The sequence below is a fragment of the Ascidia mentula genome, chromosome 1 (assembly GCF_947561715.1).
Source record: "Ascidia mentula chromosome 1, kaAscMent1.1, whole genome shotgun sequence".
NCBI classification, from domain to species: domain Eukaryota; kingdom Metazoa; phylum Chordata; class Ascidiacea; order Phlebobranchia; family Ascidiidae; genus Ascidia; species Ascidia mentula.
The window spans coordinates 2,803,400-2,829,498 of NC_138566.1; the positions used below are offsets into that span (position 1 = coordinate 2,803,400).

Consider the following 26,099-nt stretch of genomic DNA (forward strand, 5'->3'; position numbering starts at 1 on the left):
TACTCAAAACCTTCACAGGCTTAATTGCTTTCGCCAACATCGGGTTGTGAAACATTTTTTATCCATTTGTAGTTAACAACCTTTACATGCCTTGTCAATTATTAGAAGGTTATAACATTAAATCAAAGGGATTAAAAAATTCATTGAGATATCAGGATTGAACATTTCTATTCACAAAATTTAAATACAGCAAATACAAGATCTACAAGTCATGCTACAACTTTGCTACAAGCTATGGCCAGTGCACTTATCTGTGGTAATATATGTTTTACCATCAAAAAAATTCATACTATTTAAACTTGTTATAGGCCGCATCTCTGTATTTCTATGGAAAAGACTTTCCCGGTTGGGAATTGCCCTTCTCGAACTCCTGCGTAACAGAGTAAAATTGTGTGTAACAATGCAATGGGTCATGCATGGGCGCCAGTGTTTTGGTTGAGTGAGCGCAGATGAACAGGCTGTTGCCAGGGCGATTTTCAGCGTGATTGGGGCAGTTTTAGTTTGTTTTTCAGGGCTATTAGTCAGGCAGTAAATTGGTAGAGGGTGCTGTTGTACATGTAGCTGAAAAACTACCCAAATATTGAGGTTGATTTTGTGAAAAAATGAATCAGAGAAAGTATGTTCAATTTGTGATTTTCTGTTAGTGCGGACCCTTGGCAAGGAATTGTGGCCAAATTTATAATCAAAATAACTACTTAAACTGCTCCCCCGGGGGCATTTTGACCCTCTGTTGGCCATTATTTTGGTCAAAAAAGCAGAAAAAAGTGTAGGTTTGTTTTGTGAAAAAATGAATCAGAGAAAGTTACCTCCATTTGCGATTAAGTGAAGCCACCAACCCTCCTCTACACAATTCATGAAGAATTAGATGTCTTGTAATTGTCTTGGGGCCCCACCGGGGCTGTTTGTACAACCCCTAGGACTGACAATTTAGCAGTTAGCCTTTGCAAAACCCCCCAATGTGCTGTCTTAATGCAGCTGCAATCAATTTTTTTTCTGTTCAGCAATAGTAGCCCCCCTTCATGAGTCATCAGACCCGGCGATTGTTTTTGGCAAACAAGAGAAACTGTAACCAGGTGCACAATAACAAATGACTTCTAAAACTCAATTTTTGGGATTTAATTGAGAGATGCGGCCTTAAGGAAAAAATGAGATTTCTAAAATGGCACAATATAGGTCTAATTTTTCCTAAAGTGTGTAGACTTATGTATTTTGAAGAACACAAACTGCTTTGGAAGCTGCTCCAGTCACTCATTGCCACCTAGTGGGCACAAAACAATTTTTTTCTGATTTTTGCACATAAATCCTATGGTTGATTCTTGGGGCGCGGACTATTAACAGGCGAAAAAAATTGCATGGCAGGCATGTATTCCTTGCATTACCATTCCGCAACACATTGCGCGTTTAATTTGTGTGAAACTTTGTGTGATATGTACCTCTTCCATCAAGGCATTGTGTACATATGCTTTCTCACCTACCGTGGTGTTTTGTCAGTAATCCATGCTTGTCAAAGTCCTGAATTAACTGTAATTAACATTTTGCATGTTCATAACCAATGAAATGACATTATTTTGTAAATTAATCACTATATTTATTGCCACAGAGGGCAGTCGCTGCCATTCAAATGTTGCTTCATACTGAAAAACTGAGACACTTGGACCATCAGGACTGATGCAATTCATCATCACATTGTAGGTCTGTATTACACTAGTTTGTCTGTAAATAATTTCTAGTGTTGCTGTGCTATTAACTTTTATTAAATACATGCTTGGCTTGTGCTTTCAGGCCACTTAATTGCATCACTTTCATCTTGTTTTCATGTTTTTGAGACACGTATGATTTTTTACCATATGCATGTACCTGACTAGCCTTTGGATTTTGGCTAATTACCATTTAATTACTTTAATTAGGCATGAGTACCTGCATGTGAGTGGTGCCTTGCAAGTTCTAGGATATTGTTGTGCATGTATATGAATGACTTTCTGTTTTGAAAGCACATCTTTCCACCCAGAACACACACTTGCTCTAAGGCTGTTGACTGGGCCATATACAGCACTGTAGGTGGTGTCACAAAAACAGCCGAAACTCTGGGCCCGCTGGTCAACCAGGCATAAAACTTCACATGGTAACCAATGAAGGTCCTGTGTTTTGTATTTAATAGGGAATTTGAGATTCTGGGAAAATGGCCCATATTGAAGGCCGCATCTCTGTATTTCTATGGAAAAGACTTTCCCGGTTGGGAATTGCCCTTCTCGAACTCCTGCGTAACAGAGTAAAATTGTGTGTAACAATGCAATGGGTCATGCATGGGCGCCAGTGTTTTGGTTGAGTGAGCGCAGATGAACAGGCTGTTGCCAGGGCGATTTTCAGCGTGATTGGGGCAGTTTTAGTTTGTTTTTCAGGGCTATTAGTCAGGCAGTAAATTGGTAGAGGGTGCTGTTGTACATGTAGCTGAAAAACTACCCAAATATTGAGGTTGATTTTGTGAAAAAATGAATCAGAGAAAGTATGTTCAATTTGTGATTTTCTGTTAGTGCGGACCCTTGGCAAGGAATTGTGGCCAAATTTATAATCAAAATAACTACTTAAACTGCTCCCCCGGGGGCATTTTGACCCTCTGTTGGCCATTATTTTGGTCAAAAAAGCAGAAAAAAGTGTAGGTTTGTTTTGTGAAAAAATGAATCAGAGAAAGTTACCTCCATTTGCGATTAAGTGAAGCCACCAACCCTCCTCTACACAATTCATGAAGAATTAGATGTCTTGTAATTGTCTTGGGGCCCCACCGGGGCTGTTTGTACAACCCCTAGGACTGACAATTTAGCAGTTAGCCTTTGCAAAACCCCCCAATGTGCTGTCTTAATGCAGCTGCAATCAATTTTTTTTCTGTTCAGCAATAGTAGCCCCCCTTCATGAGTCATCAGACCCGGCGATTGTTTTTGGCAAACAAGAGAAACTGTAACCAGGTGCACAATAACAAATGACTTCTAAAACTCAATTTTTGGGATTTAATTGAGAGATGCGGCCTTAAGGAAAAAATGAGATTTCTAAAATGGCACAATATAGGTCTAATTTTTCCTAAAGTGTGTAGACTTATGTATTTTGAAGAACACAAACTGCTTTGGAAGCTGCTCCAGTCACTCATTGCCACCTAGTGGGCACAAAACAATTTTTTTCTGATTTTTGCACATAAATCCTATGGTTGATTCTTGGGGCGCGGACTATTAACAGGCGAAAAAAATTGCATGGCAGGCATGTATTCCTTGCATTACCATTCCGCAACACATTGCGCGTTTAATTTGTGTGAAACTTTGTGTGATATGTACCTCTTCCATCAAGGCATTGTGTACATATGCTTTCTCACCTACCGTGGTGTTTTGTCAGTAATCCATGCTTGTCAAAGTCCTGAATTAACTGTAATTAACATTTTGCATGTTCATAACCAATGAAATGACATTATTTTGTAAATTAATCACTATATTTATTGCCACAGAGGGCAGTCGCTGCCATTCAAATGTTGCTTCATACTGAAAAACTGAGACACTTGGACCATCAGGACTGATGCAATTCATCATCACATTGTAGGTCTGTATTACACTAGTTTGTCTGTAAATAATTTCTAGTGTTGCTGTGCTATTAACTTTTATTAAATACATGCTTGGCTTGTGCTTTCAGGCCACTTAATTGCATCACTTTCATCTTGTTTTCATGTTTTTGAGACACGTATGATTTTTTACCATATGCATGTACCTGACTAGCCTTTGGATTTTGGCTAATTACCATTTAATTACTTTAATTAGGCATGAGTACCTGCATGTGAGTGGTGCCTTGCAAGTTCTAGGATATTGTTGTGCATGTATATGAATGACTTTCTGTTTTGAAAGCACATCTTTCCACCCAGAACACACACTTGCTCTAAGGCTGTTGACTGGGCCATATACAGCACTGTAGGTGGTGTCACAAAAACAGCCGAAACTCTGGGCCCGCTGGTCAACCAGGCATAAAACTTCACATGGTAACCAATGAAGGTCCTGTGTTTTGTATTTAATAGGGAATTTGAGATTCTGGGAAAATGGCCCATATTGAAGGCCGCATCTCTGTATTTCTATGGAAAAGACTTTCCCGGTTGGGAATTGCCCTTCTCGAACTCCTGCGTAACAGAGTAAAATTGTGTGTAACAATGCAATGGGTCATGCATGGGCGCCAGTGTTTTGGTTGAGTGAGCGCAGATGAACAGGCTGTTGCCAGGGCGATTTTCAGCGTGATTGGGGCAGTTTTAGTTTGTTTTTCAGGGCTATTAGTCAGGCAGTAAATTGGTAGAGGGTGCTGTTGTACATGTAGCTGAAAAACTACCCAAATATTGAGGTTGATTTTGTGAAAAAATGAATCAGAGAAAGTATGTTCAATTTGTGATTTTCTGTTAGTGCGGACCCTTGGCAAGGAATTGTGGCCAAATTTATAATCAAAATAACTACTTAAACTGCTCCCCCGGGGGCATTTTGACCCTCTGTTGGCCATTATTTTGGTCAAAAAAGCAGAAAAAAGTGTAGGTTTGTTTTGTGAAAAAATGAATCAGAGAAAGTTACCTCCATTTGCGATTAAGTGAAGCCACCAACCCTCCTCTACACAATTCATGAAGAATTAGATGTCTTGTAATTGTCTTGGGGCCCCACCGGGGCTGTTTGTACAACCCCTAGGACTGACAATTTAGCAGTTAGCCTTTGCAAAACCCCCCAATGTGCTGTCTTAATGCAGCTGCAATCAATTTTTTTTCTGTTCAGCAATAGTAGCCCCCCTTCATGAGTCATCAGACCCGGCGATTGTTTTTGGCAAACAAGAGAAACTGTAACCAGGTGCACAATAACAAATGACTTCTAAAACTCAATTTTTGGGATTTAATTGAGAGATGCGGCCTTAAGGAAAAAATGAGATTTCTAAAATGGCACAATATAGGTCTAATTTTTCCTAAAGTGTGTAGACTTATGTATTTTGAAGAACACAAACTGCTTTGGAAGCTGCTCCAGTCACTCATTGCCACCTAGTGGGCACAAAACAATTTTTTTCTGATTTTTGCACATAAATCCTATGGTTGATTCTTGGGGCGCGGACTATTAACAGGCGAAAAAAATTGCATGGCAGGCATGTATTCCTTGCATTACCATTCCGCAACACATTGCGCGTTTAATTTGTGTGAAACTTTGTGTGATATGTACCTCTTCCATCAAGGCATTGTGTACATATGCTTTCTCACCTACCGTGGTGTTTTGTCAGTAATCCATGCTTGTCAAAGTCCTGAATTAACTGTAATTAACATTTTGCATGTTCATAACCAATGAAATGACATTATTTTGTAAATTAATCACTATATTTATTGCCACAGAGGGCAGTCGCTGCCATTCAAATGTTGCTTCATACTGAAAAACTGAGACACTTGGACCATCAGGACTGATGCAATTCATCATCACATTGTAGGTCTGTATTACACTAGTTTGTCTGTAAATAATTTCTAGTGTTGCTGTGCTATTAACTTTTATTAAATACATGCTTGGCTTGTGCTTTCAGGCCACTTAATTGCATCACTTTCATCTTGTTTTCATGTTTTTGAGACACGTATGATTTTTTACCATATGCATGTACCTGACTAGCCTTTGGATTTTGGCTAATTACCATTTAATTACTTTAATTAGGCATGAGTACCTGCATGTGAGTGGTGCCTTGCAAGTTCTAGGATATTGTTGTGCATGTATATGAATGACTTTCTGTTTTGAAAGCACATCTTTCCACCCAGAACACACACTTGCTCTAAGGCTGTTGACTGGGCCATATACAGCACTGTAGGTGGTGTCACAAAAACAGCCGAAACTCTGGGCCCGCTGGTCAACCAGGCATAAAACTTCACATGGTAACCAATGAAGGTCCTGTGTTTTGTATTTAATAGGGAATTTGAGATTCTGGGAAAATGGCCCATATTGAAGGCCGCATCTCTGTATTTCTATGGAAAAGACTTTCCCGGTTGGGAATTGCCCTTCTCGAACTCCTGCGTAACAGAGTAAAATTGTGTGTAACAATGCAATGGGTCATGCATGGGCGCCAGTGTTTTGGTTGAGTGAGCGCAGATGAACAGGCTGTTGCCAGGGCGATTTTCAGCGTGATTGGGGCAGTTTTAGTTTGTTTTTCAGGGCTATTAGTCAGGCAGTAAATTGGTAGAGGGTGCTGTTGTACATGTAGCTGAAAAACTACCCAAATATTGAGGTTGATTTTGTGAAAAAATGAATCAGAGAAAGTATGTTCAATTTGTGATTTTCTGTTAGTGCGGACCCTTGGCAAGGAATTGTGGCCAAATTTATAATCAAAATAACTACTTAAACTGCTCCCCCGGGGGCATTTTGACCCTCTGTTGGCCATTATTTTGGTCAAAAAAGCAGAAAAAAGTGTAGGTTTGTTTTGTGAAAAAATGAATCAGAGAAAGTTACCTCCATTTGCGATTAAGTGAAGCCACCAACCCTCCTCTACACAATTCATGAAGAATTAGATGTCTTGTAATTGTCTTGGGGCCCCACCGGGGCTGTTTGTACAACCCCTAGGACTGACAATTTAGCAGTTAGCCTTTGCAAAACCCCCCAATGTGCTGTCTTAATGCAGCTGCAATCAATTTTTTTTCTGTTCAGCAATAGTAGCCCCCCTTCATGAGTCATCAGACCCGGCGATTGTTTTTGGCAAACAAGAGAAACTGTAACCAGGTGCACAATAACAAATGACTTCTAAAACTCAATTTTTGGGATTTAATTGAGAGATGCGGCCTTAAGGAAAAAATGAGATTTCTAAAATGGCACAATATAGGTCTAATTTTTCCTAAAGTGTGTAGACTTATGTATTTTGAAGAACACAAACTGCTTTGGAAGCTGCTCCAGTCACTCATTGCCACCTAGTGGGCACAAAACAATTTTTTTCTGATTTTTGCACATAAATCCTATGGTTGATTCTTGGGGCGCGGACTATTAACAGGCGAAAAAAATTGCATGGCAGGCATGTATTCCTTGCATTACCATTCCGCAACACATTGCGCGTTTAATTTGTGTGAAACTTTGTGTGATATGTACCTCTTCCATCAAGGCATTGTGTACATATGCTTTCTCACCTACCGTGGTGTTTTGTCAGTAATCCATGCTTGTCAAAGTCCTGAATTAACTGTAATTAACATTTTGCATGTTCATAACCAATGAAATGACATTATTTTGTAAATTAATCACTATATTTATTGCCACAGAGGGCAGTCGCTGCCATTCAAATGTTGCTTCATACTGAAAAACTGAGACACTTGGACCATCAGGACTGATGCAATTCATCATCACATTGTAGGTCTGTATTACACTAGTTTGTCTGTAAATAATTTCTAGTGTTGCTGTGCTATTAACTTTTATTAAATACATGCTTGGCTTGTGCTTTCAGGCCACTTAATTGCATCACTTTCATCTTGTTTTCATGTTTTTGAGACACGTATGATTTTTTACCATATGCATGTACCTGACTAGCCTTTGGATTTTGGCTAATTACCATTTAATTACTTTAATTAGGCATGAGTACCTGCATGTGAGTGGTGCCTTGCAAGTTCTAGGATATTGTTGTGCATGTATATGAATGACTTTCTGTTTTGAAAGCACATCTTTCCACCCAGAACACACACTTGCTCTAAGGCTGTTGACTGGGCCATATACAGCACTGTAGGTGGTGTCACAAAAACAGCCGAAACTCTGGGCCCGCTGGTCAACCAGGCATAAAACTTCACATGGTAACCAATGAAGGTCCTGTGTTTTGTATTTAATAGGGAATTTGAGATTCTGGGAAAATGGCCCATATTGAAGGCCGCATCTCTGTATTTCTATGGAAAAGACTTTCCCGGTTGGGAATTGCCCTTCTCGAACTCCTGCGTAACAGAGTAAAATTGTGTGTAACAATGCAATGGGTCATGCATGGGCGCCAGTGTTTTGGTTGAGTGAGCGCAGATGAACAGGCTGTTGCCAGGGCGATTTTCAGCGTGATTGGGGCAGTTTTAGTTTGTTTTTCAGGGCTATTAGTCAGGCAGTAAATTGGTAGAGGGTGCTGTTGTACATGTAGCTGAAAAACTACCCAAATATTGAGGTTGATTTTGTGAAAAAATGAATCAGAGAAAGTATGTTCAATTTGTGATTTTCTGTTAGTGCGGACCCTTGGCAAGGAATTGTGGCCAAATTTATAATCAAAATAACTACTTAAACTGCTCCCCCGGGGGCATTTTGACCCTCTGTTGGCCATTATTTTGGTCAAAAAAGCAGAAAAAAGTGTAGGTTTGTTTTGTGAAAAAATGAATCAGAGAAAGTTACCTCCATTTGCGATTAAGTGAAGCCACCAACCCTCCTCTACACAATTCATGAAGAATTAGATGTCTTGTAATTGTCTTGGGGCCCCACCGGGGCTGTTTGTACAACCCCTAGGACTGACAATTTAGCAGTTAGCCTTTGCAAAACCCCCCAATGTGCTGTCTTAATGCAGCTGCAATCAATTTTTTTTCTGTTCAGCAATAGTAGCCCCCCTTCATGAGTCATCAGACCCGGCGATTGTTTTTGGCAAACAAGAGAAACTGTAACCAGGTGCACAATAACAAATGACTTCTAAAACTCAATTTTTGGGATTTAATTGAGAGATGCGGCCTTAAGGAAAAAATGAGATTTCTAAAATGGCACAATATAGGTCTAATTTTTCCTAAAGTGTGTAGACTTATGTATTTTGAAGAACACAAACTGCTTTGGAAGCTGCTCCAGTCACTCATTGCCACCTAGTGGGCACAAAACAATTTTTTTCTGATTTTTGCACATAAATCCTATGGTTGATTCTTGGGGCGCGGACTATTAACAGGCGAAAAAAATTGCATGGCAGGCATGTATTCCTTGCATTACCATTCCGCAACACATTGCGCGTTTAATTTGTGTGAAACTTTGTGTGATATGTACCTCTTCCATCAAGGCATTGTGTACATATGCTTTCTCACCTACCGTGGTGTTTTGTCAGTAATCCATGCTTGTCAAAGTCCTGAATTAACTGTAATTAACATTTTGCATGTTCATAACCAATGAAATGACATTATTTTGTAAATTAATCACTATATTTATTGCCACAGAGGGCAGTCGCTGCCATTCAAATGTTGCTTCATACTGAAAAACTGAGACACTTGGACCATCAGGACTGATGCAATTCATCATCACATTGTAGGTCTGTATTACACTAGTTTGTCTGTAAATAATTTCTAGTGTTGCTGTGCTATTAACTTTTATTAAATACATGCTTGGCTTGTGCTTTCAGGCCACTTAATTGCATCACTTTCATCTTGTTTTCATGTTTTTGAGACACGTATGATTTTTTACCATATGCATGTACCTGACTAGCCTTTGGATTTTGGCTAATTACCATTTAATTACTTTAATTAGGCATGAGTACCTGCATGTGAGTGGTGCCTTGCAAGTTCTAGGATATTGTTGTGCATGTATATGAATGACTTTCTGTTTTGAAAGCACATCTTTCCACCCAGAACACACACTTGCTCTAAGGCTGTTGACTGGGCCATATACAGCACTGTAGGTGGTGTCACAAAAACAGCCGAAACTCTGGGCCCGCTGGTCAACCAGGCATAAAACTTCACATGGTAACCAATGAAGGTCCTGTGTTTTGTATTTAATAGGGAATTTGAGATTCTGGGAAAATGGCCCATATTGAAGGCCGCATCTCTGTATTTCTATGGAAAAGACTTTCCCGGTTGGGAATTGCCCTTCTCGAACTCCTGCGTAACAGAGTAAAATTGTGTGTAACAATGCAATGGGTCATGCATGGGCGCCAGTGTTTTGGTTGAGTGAGCGCAGATGAACAGGCTGTTGCCAGGGCGATTTTCAGCGTGATTGGGGCAGTTTTAGTTTGTTTTTCAGGGCTATTAGTCAGGCAGTAAATTGGTAGAGGGTGCTGTTGTACATGTAGCTGAAAAACTACCCAAATATTGAGGTTGATTTTGTGAAAAAATGAATCAGAGAAAGTATGTTCAATTTGTGATTTTCTGTTAGTGCGGACCCTTGGCAAGGAATTGTGGCCAAATTTATAATCAAAATAACTACTTAAACTGCTCCCCCGGGGGCATTTTGACCCTCTGTTGGCCATTATTTTGGTCAAAAAAGCAGAAAAAAGTGTAGGTTTGTTTTGTGAAAAAATGAATCAGAGAAAGTTACCTCCATTTGCGATTAAGTGAAGCCACCAACCCTCCTCTACACAATTCATGAAGAATTAGATGTCTTGTAATTGTCTTGGGGCCCCACCGGGGCTGTTTGTACAACCCCTAGGACTGACAATTTAGCAGTTAGCCTTTGCAAAACCCCCCAATGTGCTGTCTTAATGCAGCTGCAATCAATTTTTTTTCTGTTCAGCAATAGTAGCCCCCCTTCATGAGTCATCAGACCCGGCGATTGTTTTTGGCAAACAAGAGAAACTGTAACCAGGTGCACAATAACAAATGACTTCTAAAACTCAATTTTTGGGATTTAATTGAGAGATGCGGCCTTAAGGAAAAAATGAGATTTCTAAAATGGCACAATATAGGTCTAATTTTTCCTAAAGTGTGTAGACTTATGTATTTTGAAGAACACAAACTGCTTTGGAAGCTGCTCCAGTCACTCATTGCCACCTAGTGGGCACAAAACAATTTTTTTCTGATTTTTGCACATAAATCCTATGGTTGATTCTTGGGGCGCGGACTATTAACAGGCGAAAAAAATTGCATGGCAGGCATGTATTCCTTGCATTACCATTCCGCAACACATTGCGCGTTTAATTTGTGTGAAACTTTGTGTGATATGTACCTCTTCCATCAAGGCATTGTGTACATATGCTTTCTCACCTACCGTGGTGTTTTGTCAGTAATCCATGCTTGTCAAAGTCCTGAATTAACTGTAATTAACATTTTGCATGTTCATAACCAATGAAATGACATTATTTTGTAAATTAATCACTATATTTATTGCCACAGAGGGCAGTCGCTGCCATTCAAATGTTGCTTCATACTGAAAAACTGAGACACTTGGACCATCAGGACTGATGCAATTCATCATCACATTGTAGGTCTGTATTACACTAGTTTGTCTGTAAATAATTTCTAGTGTTGCTGTGCTATTAACTTTTATTAAATACATGCTTGGCTTGTGCTTTCAGGCCACTTAATTGCATCACTTTCATCTTGTTTTCATGTTTTTGAGACACGTATGATTTTTTACCATATGCATGTACCTGACTAGCCTTTGGATTTTGGCTAATTACCATTTAATTACTTTAATTAGGCATGAGTACCTGCATGTGAGTGGTGCCTTGCAAGTTCTAGGATATTGTTGTGCATGTATATGAATGACTTTCTGTTTTGAAAGCACATCTTTCCACCCAGAACACACACTTGCTCTAAGGCTGTTGACTGGGCCATATACAGCACTGTAGGTGGTGTCACAAAAACAGCCGAAACTCTGGGCCCGCTGGTCAACCAGGCATAAAACTTCACATGGTAACCAATGAAGGTCCTGTGTTTTGTATTTAATAGGGAATTTGAGATTCTGGGAAAATGGCCCATATTGAAGGCCGCATCTCTGTATTTCTATGGAAAAGACTTTCCCGGTTGGGAATTGCCCTTCTCGAACTCCTGCGTAACAGAGTAAAATTGTGTGTAACAATGCAATGGGTCATGCATGGGCGCCAGTGTTTTGGTTGAGTGAGCGCAGATGAACAGGCTGTTGCCAGGGCGATTTTCAGCGTGATTGGGGCAGTTTTAGTTTGTTTTTCAGGGCTATTAGTCAGGCAGTAAATTGGTAGAGGGTGCTGTTGTACATGTAGCTGAAAAACTACCCAAATATTGAGGTTGATTTTGTGAAAAAATGAATCAGAGAAAGTATGTTCAATTTGTGATTTTCTGTTAGTGCGGACCCTTGGCAAGGAATTGTGGCCAAATTTATAATCAAAATAACTACTTAAACTGCTCCCCCGGGGGCATTTTGACCCTCTGTTGGCCATTATTTTGGTCAAAAAAGCAGAAAAAAGTGTAGGTTTGTTTTGTGAAAAAATGAATCAGAGAAAGTTACCTCCATTTGCGATTAAGTGAAGCCACCAACCCTCCTCTACACAATTCATGAAGAATTAGATGTCTTGTAATTGTCTTGGGGCCCCACCGGGGCTGTTTGTACAACCCCTAGGACTGACAATTTAGCAGTTAGCCTTTGCAAAACCCCCCAATGTGCTGTCTTAATGCAGCTGCAATCAATTTTTTTTCTGTTCAGCAATAGTAGCCCCCCTTCATGAGTCATCAGACCCGGCGATTGTTTTTGGCAAACAAGAGAAACTGTAACCAGGTGCACAATAACAAATGACTTCTAAAACTCAATTTTTGGGATTTAATTGAGAGATGCGGCCTTAAGGAAAAAATGAGATTTCTAAAATGGCACAATATAGGTCTAATTTTTCCTAAAGTGTGTAGACTTATGTATTTTGAAGAACACAAACTGCTTTGGAAGCTGCTCCAGTCACTCATTGCCACCTAGTGGGCACAAAACAATTTTTTTCTGATTTTTGCACATAAATCCTATGGTTGATTCTTGGGGCGCGGACTATTAACAGGCGAAAAAAATTGCATGGCAGGCATGTATTCCTTGCATTACCATTCCGCAACACATTGCGCGTTTAATTTGTGTGAAACTTTGTGTGATATGTACCTCTTCCATCAAGGCATTGTGTACATATGCTTTCTCACCTACCGTGGTGTTTTGTCAGTAATCCATGCTTGTCAAAGTCCTGAATTAACTGTAATTAACATTTTGCATGTTCATAACCAATGAAATGACATTATTTTGTAAATTAATCACTATATTTATTGCCACAGAGGGCAGTCGCTGCCATTCAAATGTTGCTTCATACTGAAAAACTGAGACACTTGGACCATCAGGACTGATGCAATTCATCATCACATTGTAGGTCTGTATTACACTAGTTTGTCTGTAAATAATTTCTAGTGTTGCTGTGCTATTAACTTTTATTAAATACATGCTTGGCTTGTGCTTTCAGGCCACTTAATTGCATCACTTTCATCTTGTTTTCATGTTTTTGAGACACGTATGATTTTTTACCATATGCATGTACCTGACTAGCCTTTGGATTTTGGCTAATTACCATTTAATTACTTTAATTAGGCATGAGTACCTGCATGTGAGTGGTGCCTTGCAAGTTCTAGGATATTGTTGTGCATGTATATGAATGACTTTCTGTTTTGAAAGCACATCTTTCCACCCAGAACACACACTTGCTCTAAGGCTGTTGACTGGGCCATATACAGCACTGTAGGTGGTGTCACAAAAACAGCCGAAACTCTGGGCCCGCTGGTCAACCAGGCATAAAACTTCACATGGTAACCAATGAAGGTCCTGTGTTTTGTATTTAATAGGGAATTTGAGATTCTGGGAAAATGGCCCATATTGAAGGCCGCATCTCTGTATTTCTATGGAAAAGACTTTCCCGGTTGGGAATTGCCCTTCTCGAACTCCTGCGTAACAGAGTAAAATTGTGTGTAACAATGCAATGGGTCATGCATGGGCGCCAGTGTTTTGGTTGAGTGAGCGCAGATGAACAGGCTGTTGCCAGGGCGATTTTCAGCGTGATTGGGGCAGTTTTAGTTTGTTTTTCAGGGCTATTAGTCAGGCAGTAAATTGGTAGAGGGTGCTGTTGTACATGTAGCTGAAAAACTACCCAAATATTGAGGTTGATTTTGTGAAAAAATGAATCAGAGAAAGTATGTTCAATTTGTGATTTTCTGTTAGTGCGGACCCTTGGCAAGGAATTGTGGCCAAATTTATAATCAAAATAACTACTTAAACTGCTCCCCCGGGGGCATTTTGACCCTCTGTTGGCCATTATTTTGGTCAAAAAAGCAGAAAAAAGTGTAGGTTTGTTTTGTGAAAAAATGAATCAGAGAAAGTTACCTCCATTTGCGATTAAGTGAAGCCACCAACCCTCCTCTACACAATTCATGAAGAATTAGATGTCTTGTAATTGTCTTGGGGCCCCACCGGGGCTGTTTGTACAACCCCTAGGACTGACAATTTAGCAGTTAGCCTTTGCAAAACCCCCCAATGTGCTGTCTTAATGCAGCTGCAATCAATTTTTTTTCTGTTCAGCAATAGTAGCCCCCCTTCATGAGTCATCAGACCCGGCGATTGTTTTTGGCAAACAAGAGAAACTGTAACCAGGTGCACAATAACAAATGACTTCTAAAACTCAATTTTTGGGATTTAATTGAGAGATGCGGCCTTAAGGAAAAAATGAGATTTCTAAAATGGCACAATATAGGTCTAATTTTTCCTAAAGTGTGTAGACTTATGTATTTTGAAGAACACAAACTGCTTTGGAAGCTGCTCCAGTCACTCATTGCCACCTAGTGGGCACAAAACAATTTTTTTCTGATTTTTGCACATAAATCCTATGGTTGATTCTTGGGGCGCGGACTATTAACAGGCGAAAAAAATTGCATGGCAGGCATGTATTCCTTGCATTACCATTCCGCAACACATTGCGCGTTTAATTTGTGTGAAACTTTGTGTGATATGTACCTCTTCCATCAAGGCATTGTGTACATATGCTTTCTCACCTACCGTGGTGTTTTGTCAGTAATCCATGCTTGTCAAAGTCCTGAATTAACTGTAATTAACATTTTGCATGTTCATAACCAATGAAATGACATTATTTTGTAAATTAATCACTATATTTATTGCCACAGAGGGCAGTCGCTGCCATTCAAATGTTGCTTCATACTGAAAAACTGAGACACTTGGACCATCAGGACTGATGCAATTCATCATCACATTGTAGGTCTGTATTACACTAGTTTGTCTGTAAATAATTTCTAGTGTTGCTGTGCTATTAACTTTTATTAAATACATGCTTGGCTTGTGCTTTCAGGCCACTTAATTGCATCACTTTCATCTTGTTTTCATGTTTTTGAGACACGTATGATTTTTTACCATATGCATGTACCTGACTAGCCTTTGGATTTTGGCTAATTACCATTTAATTACTTTAATTAGGCATGAGTACCTGCATGTGAGTGGTGCCTTGCAAGTTCTAGGATATTGTTGTGCATGTATATGAATGACTTTCTGTTTTGAAAGCACATCTTTCCACCCAGAACACACACTTGCTCTAAGGCTGTTGACTGGGCCATATACAGCACTGTAGGTGGTGTCACAAAAACAGCCGAAACTCTGGGCCCGCTGGTCAACCAGGCATAAAACTTCACATGGTAACCAATGAAGGTCCTGTGTTTTGTATTTAATAGGGAATTTGAGATTCTGGGAAAATGGCCCATATTGAAGGCCGCATCTCTGTATTTCTATGGAAAAGACTTTCCCGGTTGGGAATTGCCCTTCTCGAACTCCTGCGTAACAGAGTAAAATTGTGTGTAACAATGCAATGGGTCATGCATGGGCGCCAGTGTTTTGGTTGAGTGAGCGCAGATGAACAGGCTGTTGCCAGGGCGATTTTCAGCGTGATTGGGGCAGTTTTAGTTTGTTTTTCAGGGCTATTAGTCAGGCAGTAAATTGGTAGAGGGTGCTGTTGTACATGTAGCTGAAAAACTACCCAAATATTGAGGTTGATTTTGTGAAAAAATGAATCAGAGAAAGTATGTTCAATTTGTGATTTTCTGTTAGTGCGGACCCTTGGCAAGGAATTGTGGCCAAATTTATAATCAAAATAACTACTTAAACTGCTCCCCCGGGGGCATTTTGACCCTCTGTTGGCCATTATTTTGGTCAAAAAAGCAGAAAAAAGTGTAGGTTTGTTTTGTGAAAAAATGAATCAGAGAAAGTTACCTCCATTTGCGATTAAGTGAAGCCACCAACCCTCCTCTACACAATTCATGAAGAATTAGATGTCTTGTAATTGTCTTGGGGCCCCACCGGGGCTGTTTGTACAACCCCTAGGACTGACAATTTAGCAGTTAGCCTTTGCAAAACCCCCCAATGTGCTGTCTTAATGCAGCTGCAATCAATTTTTTTTCTGTTCAGCAATAGTAGCCCCCCTTCATGAGTCATCAGACCCGGCGATTGTTTTTGGCAAACAAGAGAAACTGTAACCAGGTGCACAATAACAAATGACTTCTAAAACTCAATTTTTGGGATTTAATTGAGAGATGCGGCCTTAAGGAAAAAATGAGATTTCTAAAATGGCACAATATAGGTCTAATTTTTCCTAAAGTGTGTAGACTTATGTATTTTGAAGAACACAAACTGCTTTGGAAGCTGCTCCAGTCACTCATTGCCACCTAGTGGGCACAAAACAATTTTTTTCTGATTTTTGCACATAAATCCTATGGTTGATTCTTGGGGCGCGGACTATTAACAGGCGAAAAAAATTGCATGGCAGGCATGTATTCCTTGCATTACCATTCCGCAACACATTGCGCGTTTAATTTGTGTGAAACTTTGTGTGATATGTACCTCTTCCATCAAGGCATTGTGTACATATGCTTTCTCACCTACCGTGGTGTTTTGTCAGTAATCCATGCTTGTCAAAGTCCTGAATTAACTGTAATTAACATTTTGCATGTTCATAACCAATGAAATGACATTATTTTGTAAATTAATCACTATATTTATTGCCACAGAGGGCAGTCGCTGCCATTCAAATGTTGCTTCATACTGAAAAACTGAGACACTTGGACCATCAGGACTGATGCAATTCATCATCACATTGTAGGTCTGTATTACACTAGTTTGTCTGTAAATAATTTCTAGTGTTGCTGTGCTATTAACTTTTATTAAATACATGCTTGGCTTGTGCTTTCAGGCCACTTAATTGCATCACTTTCATCTTGTTTTCATGTTTTTGAGACACGTATGATTTTTTACCATATGCATGTACCTGACTAGCCTTTGGATTTTGGCTAATTACCATTTAATTACTTTAATTAGGCATGAGTACCTGCATGTGAGTGGTGCCTTGCAAGTTCTAGGATATTGTTGTGCATGTATATGAATGACTTTCTGTTTTGAAAGCACATCTTTCCACCCAGAACACACACTTGCTCTAAGGCTGTTGACTGGGCCATATACAGCACTGTAGGTGGTGTCACAAAAACAGCCGAAACTCTGGGCCCGCTGGTCAACCAGGCATAAAACTTCACATGGTAACCAATGAAGGTCCTGTGTTTTGTATTTAATAGGGAATTTGAGATTCTGGGAAAATGGCCCATATTGAAGGCCGCATCTCTGTATTTCTATGGAAAAGACTTTCCCGGTTGGGAATTGCCCTTCTCGAACTCCTGCGTAACAGAGTAAAATTGTGTGTAACAATGCAATGGGTCATGCATGGGCGCCAGTGTTTTGGTTGAGTGAGCGCAGATGAACAGGCTGTTGCCAGGGCGATTTTCAGCGTGATTGGGGCAGTTTTAGTTTGTTTTTCAGGGCTATTAGTCAGGCAGTAAATTGGTAGAGGGTGCTGTTGTACATGTAGCTGAAAAACTACCCAAATATTGAGGTTGATTTTGTGAAAAAATGAATCAGAGAAAGTATGTTCAATTTGTGATTTTCTGTTAGTGCGGACCCTTGGCAAGGAATTGTGGCCAAATTTATAATCAAAATAACTACTTAAACTGCTCCCCCGGGGGCATTTTGACCCTCTGTTGGCCATTATTTTGGTCAAAAAAGCAGAAAAAAGTGTAGGTTTGTTTTGTGAAAAAATGAATCAGAGAAAGTTACCTCCATTTGCGATTAAGTGAAGCCACCAACCCTCCTCTACACAATTCATGAAGAATTAGATGTCTTGTAATTGTCTTGGGGCCCCACCGGGGCTGTTTGTACAACCCCTAGGACTGACAATTTAGCAGTTAGCCTTTGCAAAACCCCCCAATGTGCTGTCTTAATGCAGCTGCAATCAATTTTTTTTCTGTTCAGCAATAGTAGCCCCCCTTCATGAGTCATCAGACCCGGCGATTGTTTTTGGCAAACAAGAGAAACTGTAACCAGGTGCACAATAACAAATGACTTCTAAAACTCAATTTTTGGGATTTAATTGAGAGATGCGGCCTTAAGGAAAAAATGAGATTTCTAAAATGGCACAATATAGGTCTAATTTTTCCTAAAGTGTGTAGACTTATGTATTTTGAAGAACACAAACTGCTTTGGAAGCTGCTCCAGTCACTCATTGCCACCTAGTGGGCACAAAACAATTTTTTTCTGATTTTTGCACATAAATCCTATGGTTGATTCTTGGGGCGCGGACTATTAACAGGCGAAAAAAATTGCATGGCAGGCATGTATTCCTTGCATTACCATTCCGCAACACATTGCGCGTTTAATTTGTGTGAAACTTTGTGTGATATGTACCTCTTCCATCAAGGCATTGTGTACATATGCTTTCTCACCTACCGTGGTGTTTTGTCAGTAATCCATGCTTGTCAAAGTCCTGAATTAACTGTAATTAACATTTTGCATGTTCATAACCAATGAAATGACATTATTTTGTAAATTAATCACTATATTTATTGCCACAGAGGGCAGTCGCTGCCATTCAAATGTTGCTTCATACTGAAAAACTGAGACACTTGGACCATCAGGACTGATGCAATTCATCATCACATTGTAGGTCTGTATTACACTAGTTTGTCTGTAAATAATTTCTAGTGTTGCTGTGCTATTAACTTTTATTAAATACATGCTTGGCTTGTGCTTTCAGGCCACTTAATTGCATCACTTTCATCTTGTTTTCATGTTTTTGAGACACGTATGATTTTTTACCATATGCATGTACCTGACTAGCCTTTGGATTTTGGCTAATTACCATTTAATTACTTTAATTAGGCATGAGTACCTGCATGTGAGTGGTGCCTTGCAAGTTCTAGGATATTGTTGTGCATGTATATGAATGACTTTCTGTTTTGAAAGCACATCTTTCCACCCAGAACACACACTTGCTCTAAGGCTGTTGACTGGGCCATATACAGCACTGTAGGTGGTGTCACAAAAACAGCCGAAACTCTGGGCCCGCTGGTCAACCAGGCATAAAACTTCACATGGTAACCAATGAAGGTCCTGTGTTTTGTATTTAATAGGGAATTTGAGATTCTGGGAAAATGGCCCATATTGAAGGCCGCATCTCTGTATTTCTATGGAAAAGACTTTCCCGGTTGGGAATTGCCCTTCTCGAACTCCTGCGTAACAGAGTAAAATTGTGTGTAACAATGCAATGGGTCATGCATGGGCGCCAGTGTTTTGGTTGAGTGAGCGCAGATGAACAGGCTGTTGCCAGGGCGATTTTCAGCGTGATTGGGGCAGTTTTAGTTTGTTTTTCAGGGCTATTAGTCAGGCAGTAAATTGGTAGAGGGTGCTGTTGTACATGTAGCTGAAAAACTACCCAAATATTGAGGTTGATTTTGTGAAAAAATGAATCAGAGAAAGTATGTTCAATTTGTGATTTTCTGTTAGTGCGGACCCTTGGCAAGGAATTGTGGCCAAATTTATAATCAAAATAACTACTTAAACTGCTCCCCCGGGGGCATTTTGACCCTCTGTTGGCCATTATTTTGGTCAAAAAAGCAGAAAAAAGTGTAGGTTTGTTTTGTGAAAAAATGAATCAGAGAAAGTTACCTCCATTTGCGATTAAGTGAAGCCACCAACCCTCCTCTACACAATTCATGAAGAATTAGATGTCTTGTAATTGTCTTGGGGCCCCACCGGGGCTGTTTGTACAACCCCTAGGACTGACAATTTAGCAGTTAGCCTTTGCAAAACCCCCCAATGTGCTGTCTTAATGCAGCTGCAATCAATTTTTTTTCTGTTCAGCAATAGTAGCCCCCCTTCATGAGTCATCAGACCCGGCGATTGTTTTTGGCAAACAAGAGAAACTGTAACCAGGTGCACAATAACAAATGACTTCTAAAACTCAATTTTTGGGATTTAATTGAGAGATGCGGCCTTAAGGAAAAAATGAGATTTCTAAAATGGCACAATATAGGTCTAATTTTTCCTAAAGTGTGTAGACTTATGTATTTTGAAGAACACAAACTGCTTTGGAAGCTGCTCCAGTCACTCATTGCCACCTAGTGGGCACAAAACAATTTTTTTCTGATTTTTGCACATAAATCCTATGGTTGATTCTTGGGGCGCGGACTATTAACAGGCGAAAAAAATTGCATGGCAGGCATGTATTCCTTGCATTACCATTCCGCAACACATTGCGCGTTTAATTTGTGTGAAACTTTGTGTGATATGTACCTCTTCCATCAAGGCATTGTGTACATATGCTTTCTCACCTACCGTGGTGTTTTGTCAGTAATCCATGCTTGTCAAAGTCCTGAATTAACTGTAATTAACATTTTGCATGTTCATAACCAATGAAATGACATTATTTTGTAAATTAATCACTATATTTATTGCCACAGAGGGCAGTCGCTGCCATTCAAATGTTGCTTCATACTGAAAAACTGAGACACTTGGACCATCAGGACTGATGCAATTCATCATCACATTGTAGGTCTGTATTACACTAGTTTGTCTGTAAATAATTTCTAGTGTTGCTGTGCTATTAACTTTTATTAAATACATGCTTGGCTTGTGCTTTCAGGCCACTTAATTGCATCACTTTCATCTTGTTTTCATGTTTTTGAGACACGTATGATTTTTTACCATATGCATGTACCTGACTAGCCTTTGGATTTTGGCTAATTACCATTTAATTACTTTAATTAGGCATGAGTACCTGCATGTGAGTGGTGCCTTGCAAGTTCTAGGATATTGTTGTGCATGTATATGAATGACTTTCTGTTTTGAAAGCACATCTTTCCACCCAGAACACACACTTGCTCTAAGGCTGTTGACTGGGCCATATACAGCACTGTAGGTGGTGTCACAAAAACAGCCGAAACTCTGGGCCCGCTGGTCAACCAGGCATAAAACTTCACATGGTAACCAATGAAGGTCCTGTGTTTTGTATTTAATAGGGAATTTGAGATTCTGGGAAAATGGCCCATATTGAAGGCCGCATCTCTGTATTTCTATGGAAAAGACTTTCCCGGTTGGGAATTGCCCTTCTCGAACTCCTGCGTAACAGAGTAAAATTGTGTGTAACAATGCAATGGGTCATGCATGGGCGCCAGTGTTTTGGTTGAGTGAGCGCAGATGAACAGGCTGTTGCCAGGGCGATTTTCAGCGTGATTGGGGCAGTTTTAGTTTGTTTTTCAGGGCTATTAGTCAGGCAGTAAATTGGTAGAGGGTGCTGTTGTACATGTAGCTGAAAAACTACCCAAATATTGAGGTTGATTTTGTGAAAAAATGAATCAGAGAAAGTATGTTCAATTTGTGATTTTCTGTTAGTGCGGACCCTTGGCAAGGAATTGTGGCCAAATTTATAATCAAAATAACTACTTAAACTGCTCCCCCGGGGGCATTTTGACCCTCTGTTGGCCATTATTTTGGTCAAAAAAGCAGAAAAAAGTGTAGGTTTGTTTTGTGAAAAAATGAATCAGAGAAAGTTACCTCCATTTGCGATTAAGTGAAGCCACCAACCCTCCTCTACACAATTCATGAAGAATTAGATGTCTTGTAATTGTCTTGGGGCCCCACCGGGGCTGTTTGTACAACCCCTAGGACTGACAATTTAGCAGTTAGCCTTTGCAAAACCCCCCAATGTGCTGTCTTAATGCAGCTGCAATCAATTTTTTTTCTGTTCAGCAATAGTAGCCCCCCTTCATGAGTCATCAGACCCGGCGATTGTTTTTGGCAAACAAGAGAAACTGTAACCAGGTGCACAATAACAAATGACTTCTAAAACTCAATTTTTGGGATTTAATTGAGAGATGCGGCCTATAGATTCATCAGGATTTCTTGTTATTGGTGGTCGGAATTCAGAAAGAGTTTGTGTGAAATGGAATGTTACCACAAAACAACATCAACATTTACCGGTTAGTTGTATTCCAGTTTTTGCCATGCAAATCAGTTACCTAGGGCATAGTTAGCAAAGGGACAAGTCAAACTCTGCATTATGCGGTATGTATGAAACATCGAATACATGTATGGCAAACATTAACTAGAAAAAAACAACAAACGTAACAAATAGAAGCATATACATCACCATACTCTGCACTATAACCATCACATTGGTCTGTGCAGTCCCTGTTTTCGTGGTGTAGCTCAGGTGTTTAACCTTCCACTGTGACCCAGTCTGTGATCATGTTCCAAACTCACACTAATGTCACACTCAGTATTGTTTGATGAAAAATGCAAAGTATATTATCATCGATGCTTTCAATACATAAATGACAGCCCAAATTTTCATCCTTTCATCACTTACTGATTATAAACAAAAATTCTACACTGGTTTCATGTTATTGCTCAGTTGTTTTATTGGCATTTTCGAATAAAAACAATATAGTATTACAGGTCAATAAATCTGTAAAAATTGTCTCATGGCACCTTCAAATTCTGCACTTACTAACCAAAAAAATTGTTGCATCACAATTAGCTACAAGCTCAATTATGCAAACATACACAAGCTGCTTGCAGTAATAAAAAGCTCTCAGCTTAAAAACCAATGTTAAATTATGTTTTAGTCCCAATAAAAATATTGATGTGGATTAACACATGAGGTGTGAAATGCATACAGGGTTTTACAATTTTATTTGCAGAAACTGAACACAGCAAGAAAATGCTCAACTTCAGCCAAAGTTGGAAACACAGTTTATGTAATGGGTGGAAGCGGTCCAACAAAAAGTTGTGAGATGATGAATTTGGAGAGAAGTGATCGCTGGATGAAATTTGCTGATTTGTGTGAAGGTCGAGAGGATGCTGCATCTGCTGTTGTCGGAGGTCAGTTGCTATGATTGAACAAAACAATTTTTAAATCAAAATTTAAATACCTTTGGAACACAGCAGTAAATACAAAACTTTTTTATGGTGTCTGAAACTTATCAACAAAAAACTTATTTTGGTTGTACAATATTAATTGGTTATTTCATGCACTGCAGAACCAGAAGAATTAGATTTGATAGGCAAAGGTTGTCATGGTAGCGGTAAGGTATTTTGACTTTATGAGGTTTTTTTTGGTCAGCCACCCCATCTTTTGCAGACATGCCAGTAAATAACTGACAGAGTGATATTTATTCAACAGAATGAAATCTTCACACTTTATCTGGGGGTGGCACTTTGTTATGCTACAGAAATATTTGTTGATGACATTCGCAACAGTTGCATAGGAAATTCCATCTTTTATATTGACAATTCCATGTTGTAGAGAAACTTTACCTTTCCGGGGGTCGTGGTGGAGATCGCAAACCATTTTCATCCTACTTGATTTTCACCATAGACGAAGACAGATGGATAATTGGTGCCAACATGTTACAACCAAGATGTTCACATGGAATGTGTTCAACTGACAGTAAGAATATGTTTAAAAAACTCTCAAAACGCATCAAGGCTTTCGTTTCCATGACAATCCAAGGCAACAATGTAAAAATCGGTTTAAACTTTAGACTCCCCACAACTCACTCACTTATTACTCGTAAATATTCCATCGAGTCCCACAACTGTTTACTTAGTGATGACGTCATATGCACGAGTTTTCATTTCGTTTTGTGTAAAATAAGCAAAAAAACTTTTTTATAAAATTAAACCCTTGCATAAAATAATTATTTGCGTGCTTACTGAGTTCGTGAATATCAACCATCATATTATTTAGTTTTTATTTACATCTTGATATAAAACTGTCTCTTGTTTGTACGTTAAAACGTAGTGCTTAACTCAATGATTGTTACGTAACATTACCACATAATCGTAATATGACGTCACAATAAATATTCACACAAACGATTTGGAAATTTTCTTCAGATGTTTTGTTTTCTGTGGGCGGATATGGTGGCAGGCGATTCTTGCAATCATGTGAATTCCGCGATGTTCGTGTTGGAACCTCCACAAGAATCGCTTCTCTCAATCAAGCAAGAGGTTATTTAGCATGTGAAGAAATTGAAGGGAAGATCTATGCAATTGGTTAGTTATCAGAAGCTACATATTTAATAAAACTAGTAGTTTTTGAAACTGTTTCTTATTTCCTGGATTCCATCCATTAATGTGAGGTAACTTCAGTCCATTCCATAATATTTTGAATAAAGGTTTGTTATTTTCTTGCTATTCTTGTAGTTTGTTTATTCTTGACAAATAGTTTTTGAATTAACTTAAATTACTGGTTTATTTTTAAACCAAAAACCATCAAAATATCTTCAGTGTAAGATTTACAACAGTAATTAATATTACTTAATTCACACATGATGTAATTAAAGTTACATGAACAAATATTTCACTCAAATACAAAACAGAAGCCAAGAAAATCCCTGGACAAAGTTTTACTTTAAATCTGACAGGAGGTTATGGTCGTGGCATCCTGCAAACAGTTGAAGAATACGAACCTAGAGTCAACAAATGGAAATATGTTTCTCCTCTCCTAAATACTCGTTGCTATCACTCTGCTTGTGTTATTGATGGGAGGATTTATGTTGTGGGTGGAGAGAGGTGAGGTTTACGTTTAATTTTTTTTACCAGTAATTGTGACGTCACTATAGGATCTGTTACTCATAATTGAAGGTGTTTAATGACTGGGATAATATATTTAGGTGTGTGATTTGCGCACAACCGACTGACCTTGCTAATGATATTAAATAAATGTAGTTTTTCCATCGCAATATCAGTAATAAAAATATACAGGAAATGTGTGTTGTTGTCAGTTAGTGAGTTAGAATTTCCTAATGTTAACTGGAATAACATTAATTTCATTGAATTTAGGGGTTTGAGAGGAACGACATCAGTTGAAGTTTACGATCGAACCTCAGATGTCTGGACACATGCTTTTGATCTTGACAAATCAGTTGATGGCGTGACTGTTGTTGCTGTTTAAGATGTGTTTGTTTGTTCTGCAGTCAACAAACCGACGTCAATGTTCGATTTTAAACTCAGTGATTTTTAACATGTGGGTTGTAATGAAGGTCATGTGATCGTGGGTGTTTTTTGCAATATGTTGTTGCAACTTTTAGCACTTTTTTGTATAAACGTGCAACCACGGAAATATGTGTTGAGTGAGTGGGATTATTTGTTGTTAAAAATGTGATTAATTGTTTTGCCTTTGAACAAAATTAATGTAATTGTTGCGTTGTGACAACTTGCCACAAAATTAACCCGCGATCTAATTTTCGTTGGCCGCCAATTGTAATCCGGACAGCGACACAGAAGTTTGTGAATATATCTTGTTCTGTATGAATGAATAAGACATTGTAAACAATGTATGAAAAGACATTGTTTTTTATTACAAAGGGCTATTTTAAAGCGGTTGATGTTTTATTCAGCAAGTTGTGCGGTATAGGAAGAGCGAGCAACACAAAACACACGTTTAATAAAGCGAATACCACGGCATAAGAAAAAAGGCAAAGCAAGCTTCGATGCACAGGCGAACAGTGCGGTCGCCTCAATTCACCATTAAACCCATTTTTTAGCGACAGAGTGAATTTAGCTGTATTTCGGGTCTACAAACGAACCTGACGTAAAACGACAACCCACGTTAGTTAGGTCATGACGTCATTGGGCGGCCGTCGGGTTTCGGTTACATCATTTATATAAATTATGTTAATTGTAGTTTTTATCAGGCGCAAGTATGTGAAAAGTTGAGGAGAATTGGTTGCAAGAATGGGGAATGTGACAGGTTTAGGGGGTGCATTTGCTCCCCCGGATGGTTCGGCCCCCATTGCAAGTCGGACAAGACCACTGCAGGAAAAGCTCAGTGAGTTGGAATTTTTGTTATTCGATTAAAACCTCAGGGTCTGCAGTAAATGCAAACATTGTGGATCAGATTCAATTTTAATAAGTTGGAGAAACTGATGTGTTGCCTTTTTTAGGCGAAATATATTTTTCTCAATAAAAATCCATCTGAGCTGTCCACAGATCGCTTTGTGTAATTTAACATTGTGGATTATTAAGTAAAATTGCAAAATAATTTTTACCTGAGGTACAATTTAATGATTTTTTTCAAGAAAA

General features: G+C 39.1%; 1 protein-coding gene and 1 long non-coding RNA gene across 2 annotated transcripts; both read left to right on the plus strand.

The window, feature by feature from the left end:
• LOC145909492 (ectoderm-neural cortex protein 1-like) lies at nucleotides 1–25,388 on the plus strand. The gene is made up of 7 exons (XM_082996885.1): nucleotides 1–256; nucleotides 21,897–21,988; nucleotides 22,712–22,892; nucleotides 23,317–23,460; nucleotides 23,910–24,068; nucleotides 24,440–24,587; nucleotides 24,858–25,388. Exons 1-7 carry the CDS (start codon nucleotides 235–237, stop codon nucleotides 24,967–24,969), a joined length of 858 nt encoding a protein of 285 aa, XP_082853011.1. The 5' UTR covers nucleotides 1–234; the 3' UTR covers nucleotides 24,970–25,388.
• On the plus strand, nucleotides 9,026–16,787 carry LOC145909586 (uncharacterized). Its single transcript, XR_014403141.1, has 5 exons — nucleotides 9,026–9,240; nucleotides 11,036–11,127; nucleotides 12,923–13,014; nucleotides 14,810–14,901; nucleotides 16,697–16,787. It is a non-coding gene; the product is annotated as an uncharacterized LOC145909586 (long non-coding RNA).
• Nucleotides 25,389–26,099: the final 711 nt, after the last annotated feature.

Excerpts from the sequence above, each read along its gene's own strand:
- LOC145909492 (XM_082996885.1), top strand. The coding sequence starts at position 235 with ATGGCCAGTGCACTTATCTGTG. Across the intron at positions 24,069-24,439 it reads AGGGAAGATCTATGCAATTG|GAGGTTATGGTCGTGGCATC; the intron begins GTTAGTTATCAG and ends TAAATCTGACAG. Across the intron at positions 24,588-24,857 it reads TATGTTGTGGGTGGAGAGAG|GGGTTTGAGAGGAACGACAT; the intron begins GTGAGGTTTACG and ends CATTGAATTTAG.